Raw genomic sequence first — 7,038 nt, 5'->3', positions numbered from 1 at the left:
CCTTCATCTGTTGAAATAAGAAAAAAAAATTCTCTCTACAAGTTAACATAAAATAAATGTGTATGACAAACTTTCCTAAATTTGTGTGATGCTTCATTTTCACGGATACTGTTGTTCATTTTCTTCATCTCTTATGTGTCTAATGTCTTTTGCAATATAAACAGCAAAAGGAAGATACGCATCTGAGAAGATTCATTCTTCTGACAGCCTCAAGTAATTTTGCCTGCTCGGTGGGAAAGAGACCATGGCTACCTCAGGTAGATTAGGAATCTGCACTTTTAAAGCTAATAACTCCAAATGTGCAACTTATTTCGGTTTTGCCAGTGGGGTTTGTAGTTTCACAGGGCAGTTCTCACCCTGGGTGCTCAGCTCAGTATTTGGGCACCTGGACCTGCACTCAAGCCGGCACCTTGGCCAACGCCAAGCCAACCCCTCTTCGCACCAGAGCCTCCCGTTATTATTTGGAGTGATGGAAAATCGTGCTTGGAAATGCAGTGAGAGCATGCAAGAAAGCAAGCAAGCGGATTTTACAGGGGGACCTCCTTTTCCCTTCGGCTGTGGGATGAGGGGAGGGCGATTTTAACAGCCCGAAAGGCCGGGAGCAGCCCCAGTCCCCCCAGGGCGCGGCCCGCAGGCCTCCGAAGTGCGCGGAGCCGCAGGGCGAGGCGGCGGGGCGGCCTTTCCCCACCGCCGGGCCGGCGCTCACCGCGGCTCCCCTGAGGCGATAGGAGGCTGGCGGCGCGCGCGCACTCCCCACCCCCGCCAACGGCCCCGCTCCCGCACTGCGCCTGCGCGCGCCGCCGCTGCGGGGCGGGACGGGCGCGCGGGCGGCGACTGCGCATGTGCGGGGCCAGCGAGCCGTTTGGCGCCGGCTTGAATTCAAACGGCGGCGCGAGCGTGGTAGGTGCTCCGCTCCCCTCTCCTCCTCTCGCGGCGGCTGCGGGGCTCTGGTGGGCTGTGGGGGCGCGAATGGGCCTTAGCGCCCGAGTGGAGTCATGCGATGCCTCTGGGTGAGGGTGTCTGTGCCGCGGCTTGCAGGCGAGTAGCCGTTGGAGCGGCGGTGCCGGGCCGGCGGCCGCTGAGGCGCGGTGCAAGATGGAGAACGAGCCCTCCCGCATCCCCGTGTACGGCGCGCTCCACCGCGGCGGCCCCGCAGGTGCGTCTCGGCCCGGCTCCCCTTGCCCTGCCCCGAGGTGCCGGGCCTTCAGTGCTCGGGGCCCGCCTCAGGCCAGCGCGGAGGGCGGCGGGAGCGGAGGGTGAGCGGGCACCTTTCAGGGAGCTCCGATACTGCCTTGGTCTGTAGTGGCTGTTATGAAATCTCATTGAAAGCTTTTCTTTTTTTCCCCCCTAACCGTGAATTCTTGCTATAACACTACCACACTAAGACATCCTTAATGCTGCATACATAGTCGTGACACCCTGAAGCTTATATGCAGATACCCTCTATACTTTTGTCAGAGAAAACAGCTGAGATAGTTATTGTGGAAAACAGGTATGGGTCCACGAATGAAAATGTGTCTTTTGGTGCAGCCATGAGTGCTGTGCACGCTAACAAGCTAGGCTACCTTCTGACAGAATTCATATTACGCACCTGCTTTGTCTCTGCTTAAGGTTTTGCGGTTAGAATTTTTTTGCTAAACCTGTGTTTTTGAGCAAGCGGAGGACTGTAACTATCTGAATCGTGACTGAGCCTTTTGAGGGGACTGCTGGCCTAGCAGTGATGTTAGGCTTGCTGAGGGTGTACCTCCTGCTTATTTGAATGCTGTGGCCACCAGAGGTTAAAAATACCTTCCTTCAGAGGCTCTTACTTCTATAGGTCTTCAGATACTACTTGCAGCCTTTTACCTCTTATACATATGAGGCACCTAGACTTAAAATTTAAAATGTGAGAGCTGGTGTGTAGGAATAGAACCCCCTCTGTATAACTCTAGTATGACCTGGGTATAGATATGTTATCTGAGAAAGGTTTAGCCCACCAAAAAAAAAAAAGCGCTCCCCAAAGCTACTACATAAACAAAGCTTTATGTATTCAAATAGCTATGCTTTATGGCTGAATAAACTTTACGTAGAAAGCTAGTTCTCTCTAGAGTTATTTTAAAAGTATATCTATCCATAGTAAATTGAAATACAAAGTTTTCTTATGCTGAGATTTTCAAGTGGGCTGTATATGTCTTGCTTCCAGTGCTGGACAACTTTGCTTGGAATGCTGTGGCTTGCTGTTTGCCTGATGTTGAGACCTCCTTTACTATCATGCCTGCATTATAGTTTTCAGACTCTCTGCTGTTAGTGCTAGCCTAGTAACTGTTTTAACACTGTCTACCGCAAGCTACCTGTGGCTTGTTTTGAACCACGAGTAGAATTTGAAGACTGCCCTTAGTTGTTGCTTTCTCAGTTCTAACCCAGTAAGATGATTTTTGTCAAACTGTGAAAGCTTAGTAGATCCAGTAGTTCTGCATATTATTGTGTCTCTTGCAGACAGTGGTGTTTTCATCGTTGTCTTTCTCTTGCAGAAATACAAATGGTGTTTCCTTCGAAGAAACAATGTGTCAGCAAAACAGCTGATCTGGAGTTCAGCAAGGATCCCAATTTTAACTTTAGCTCAAACGTTCCAGGAGATGGTGTCTTCAAAGCTACAAACCAAGGGTAAGTGAAAGTAAAGTAGTGATGGATTTATTACTTGATAAATGTCCTAAATGTGACTTAGCATTTTGCAGTTTTTGTCAAACCAACAGACTTGGTAATATGTAAATACACGGTGTCTTTCTGTGATAATCGTGTTCTACTTGTCTTTTAAGGTTTCCTAAATCTGCCAAGAAAACAGAACCACTTTCAAAAAAGACAGCTGCAAGAGGGTACGTTTCCTCAAATAGTTATTAGTTGCTCTCATGCAATAATGTTCTATCTCAAAGAGTTATGATGAGCTCTCACCCACATACAGCTACTTTTGCCAAGTGTGCTGATGAAAACTCTCTTGGTCACAAGCAAGAGCAAATACTTCAAAGGAGGACACTTGGTGAAAGTAAAAGAACAGGTGTGTAACACTGATATTTTTGCACCTAAGTCTTTGATGTTTGACTCTACAGACCTCTAAGCAGATACAAATTAGAGGCAGAACTGAAGACCAAGAATCAGCTGTTAGAAACAGCCAAACAACAACTACACTCCCGACTAGCAGGAGCACAGGTAAGGAGAAAAACATTAATTGAGCAATTCTTATATTCTGCTCTCTATAGGGTCAGATCAAAGGATTATCTTGCTCATTAACCTGTCTCCATCAGAAGCCAGTAGAGTGTAAGAGTAGGCTGGGTTTTTTCTTCTTAGACCGATGATATCCTGCTAGAACATGTCAGTCAGCAGAAATGCAGATATACTAGCTAGATAATGCATCCAGATCATTGTTAAAGAGCCACCAGTGCTCCAATTTCATGTTAAACTCATTGTAGGAGAATGGTTCAAGTTCACAATTATACACTTGCATAAATCAACCTCAGTGTTGACAGATGCTCCCTTGTTACATCATGAGAAACTGTAAATAATCTGTCAGTAATCGCCACTCAAGACTTGAGGTCTCTTAATTCTTTTTTTCATCCTTACCTCCTCACATACTTCATCCTTCCTCATACAGCAGATAAGCTATTCAATTTCTTAGGTCATCCTTGTTCCCTTTGCCAAATCTCTCCTAGTTCTGTTGCCCCATCACAAAAAGTGTGGTGTGGAACTGCATACAATATTGAAGATGAGGGTTCTTCAGCAGCGTATATACCTGCATTTTAGTAATTAAGAACTTGGATTTTGGTCACTGCTGTGCACTAAGAATTTGAGGGACACTGACATCCTTCTTTTCTGAGTATTACTAACTCAATTAGAGTTTGGTGTATGTAAGCTTATGCTTCTTCCATGTGCTATTGTGCCATATTGTTGCCTAGTCTTTTAGTATAATGCTAGTCTTTGGCAGGCTTTATCAAACTAAGATTCTACCATCCTGAATGATGATTCATTATTCATCACCTTTTACAGGTCACTTTAGGACACACTTAACAGCACAAATTCTATCGCCTGTGCAAGAGGCCCTGCTGGTAACCTTCAGTTGTAAAAGCTCGCTTTATTTCCTAGTTCTCAACCAGTTACTAATCTATGAGATGATCTTTCCTTTTATCTCATAGCTTAATTTCTTTAAGAGCCTTTGGGACCTCATATGGAATGCTCAAAAAGCTTCTGATACTATCAACTGGATCTCCCTAATCCACATGCTTGTTGATTCTCTCAGAGAATTGTAGTAGACTTATGAGGTTGATCAGCTTATCAGATTGTCTGGTAATATCTGAATTGTGTAGGGAATAGTGGTGTAGCTCAAAGACCCCAAGATGCCCCTTTCTTCCCTATATTCTGTGCTCTTCTGTGCATAAAACTCAAGAAACATGTATAGCACAAGAATAGACATGATAGACTTGTCTAAAAGGAAATTATCTTTAGGATCAAATTTCTTAGCAACTGCTGTGACTTCTGCATGTGATAAATGTATTAATCCAGTCAAGGAGCAGGAGTAAGCATCTGAAACAGATTAATCTGCAGTAGTGGTAAAGTTAGAAGAGCAAGATCTGATTCTTGGTGCTAGGGGAGCACCTGCTAAACCGTTAGCATCACAGTCAGTATTACTGACTACCAGGAAGAAACACTCCTTGGAAACTTGATTCACTTATGACCTCTGTTAATGACAGGGCACTATAAAAGAGCTAAGGGAGGAGAATGAAGGCCTGGTACAAGAAGTTGAGAAGCTCAAGAAATTTCAGGAGACCTGCATGGTGATTTTAGAAAGCAGAAACATTGATCCTGGTAAGGACTGTGCATTTCACTACTAACAATAAGAAACTGGTACCATATACCACACTGGTCCTTATTCTGCAGAACATCCTTTTATTTCCAATTGCAACTGTGTTCATAAGGCATTTAGCCTCTGCTTCCTTGCCCAGGAAATACTGATGTAACATCAGTTTTGTCCCGTCCCCCTCCTGCCCCCAAGCTGTGAGGGGGCGGGGGAGAAAGCTGTTGTACCTCTTCTTTCTGCGGTAGGCCCTGTTCTGGATACATTTTCAAAATACTTAGAAATACTTTCTACAGCAAAAAAAAAAAAAAGTAAACTAACAGCTAAGCTGTTAACAGCTGTAAGCTGTTAGTTCTTACAGCAAAGTCATCTGTATATTAGAGATTCATTAATGTATCTCATAAATCAGTTACAGGCAGCAACATTTTGGAGGAGGAAGAAAAGACAAAGGAATGTCGGAAGCAGACAACGGTAAGAAAATATTGAAATGGTGATATGAGTTAAACAGGCTTTGTTAGCAAGAAGTCTGTGTGCTACTGCTCTTTACTACCACTGTTGTGGAAACAGTTGCTGCAATTTGCATTTATCTGTGTCACACTAAACTATCTTCCTTTGGCTTTTCAGCTGTTAACTGAGAAGCTCATAGCAGAATTGAGGCTGTTTAATCAAACAGCTGCAAAAGAAAAGGAAGTGCTTCAGGTAAGACTATAACTTTGTTTCACAGTCAACCAGGTAATGAACATCTGGTGCTGAGTGAAATTTTGAAGCTTGTTTTCCACCTCCCCATGCTGGCCCATTCTTCAAATAAACTAGACAGTGAATGCCTGCGGCATTATTCATATTTCGTTATAAATAAATGCATAATAAGGAAACTGTAGATGTTACTCCCCTCCTAAATGAAGGGATTTATAGCAAGGTTCATGGTGGGGCAATGGTAATTCTCATCAAAGTCATTTTAAGTTGAGTTGTATATAATTCAAGTTTAAACAAGATAGAAAATAGAAACTGCCTTAGGAAGTGATAGTAATGGCTGATAACTTTTAAGTAAGATTGAATCAGTTACAAGATTAAGATGGATACTAACAGGGGAAATGGAGCTATCTCTGCTAAGACTAGCTCTTCTCAGGGAAGGTTTTACAAGGCTGTGTTGCAGATGGTTGTAAACACCACTGGAAGAACACTGATCCAGTAATCTGGTTGTTATACTGGAACTTGGAAGACTTGATCTAATTTGGAGTCAGTGGCAGACCAGTGACCTCATGTAGTATGAAAGCACAAGTAGGTTCAATAAGTATTACACTGTAAGCATTTTATCTATATACTGACCCAGATAATCATTTGAATTCCAGAGCTGGAATTCTTGGTAAGAAGTTTAAGAGCTAACCTAATGAAATTGCTGTTATTTAAGACTTCTTCCTGAACTTTAGTCTTTGATAAACTGCCATTTTCCTAAAAGAAGTAAAGGAAAAGATATCCCAGTCAAGCTAGACTAATCTTAGTTTAGCAAGTGACACTGTGCTGAAGAGTTCAAATGAGCTATCTTGCTATCTCAAGCTTTCTCCCATTTTTTAGTTGGAGTTATTTTTGAGCTTAACTTTGCTATTCAGGACTCTTGTGTTAGTGAAATTTCATGTACGCTGACTTTTCTGTACAGACAGCAATGGCTAAGTGGAAATCAGCAGAAGAAGAGAGACACCAGTCCCTGGAGAAGCATTCCTCCTTTCAAGCAGAAATGGAGCAATGTTCAGCAATGCTTGATCAGATGGAGCTGCTTCTGGCTATGTGAGGCTCAAGGACTGACTGTACTGCCTTTTTTTTTTTTTCCACATGTGTTTTACTCCTAGTTCAATGATCTCTTCACATTGTAAACCTAGCTCTTATGTCTAGCAGCCTGAAGCAATGAGCTGGACATTGTGCATCTGGATGGACATTACTGAGCTGTCTCTCGTGAGGTAGCAACTGCTGGGATTGGGGATGGGACAGGTGGTTTAGGAGAGAGTGGTAACGACCTGCTACGCAGGGTCAAGGGCTTGCAGCTCTTGTTGCTCTCTCGGAACGAGCTGGAGCCTACTCTGGACTCTGTCGCTTAGTGCAGACCTCTACCGTGAGCGGCTTACGTGTTTTAATCCGTTAATACGTTGTTACTGTTAGTATCTTCAATGATTAAACGCCTGAGAAGCGAGCTGTGACGGCCGCGCCGGGGGGAGAGGGGGCGG

At 44.0% G+C, this 7,038-nt stretch overlaps 1 protein-coding gene across 1 annotated transcript; it reads left to right on the top strand.

Moving 5' to 3' along the window:
- The first annotated feature begins 827 nt into the window (after positions 1 to 827).
- On the top strand, positions 828 to 7,004 carry KNSTRN (kinetochore localized astrin (SPAG5) binding protein). The gene is made up of 9 exons (XM_067295817.1): positions 828 to 900; positions 1,039 to 1,156; positions 2,511 to 2,643; positions 2,796 to 2,852; positions 3,084 to 3,183; positions 4,719 to 4,833; positions 5,232 to 5,293; positions 5,447 to 5,521; positions 6,477 to 7,004. Exons 1-9 carry the CDS (start codon positions 841 to 843, stop codon positions 6,606 to 6,608), a joined length of 852 nt encoding a protein of 283 aa, XP_067151918.1. The 5' UTR covers positions 828 to 840; the 3' UTR covers positions 6,609 to 7,004.
- Positions 7,005 to 7,038: the final 34 nt, after the last annotated feature.

This window comes from Apteryx mantelli, chromosome 4, assembly GCF_036417845.1.
Source record: "Apteryx mantelli isolate bAptMan1 chromosome 4, bAptMan1.hap1, whole genome shotgun sequence".
NCBI classification, from domain to species: Eukaryota; Metazoa; Chordata; class Aves; order Apterygiformes; family Apterygidae; genus Apteryx; species Apteryx mantelli.
Note: the sequence above shows the minus strand (reverse complement) of the source record. Positions and strands in the feature narration are given on the sequence as shown.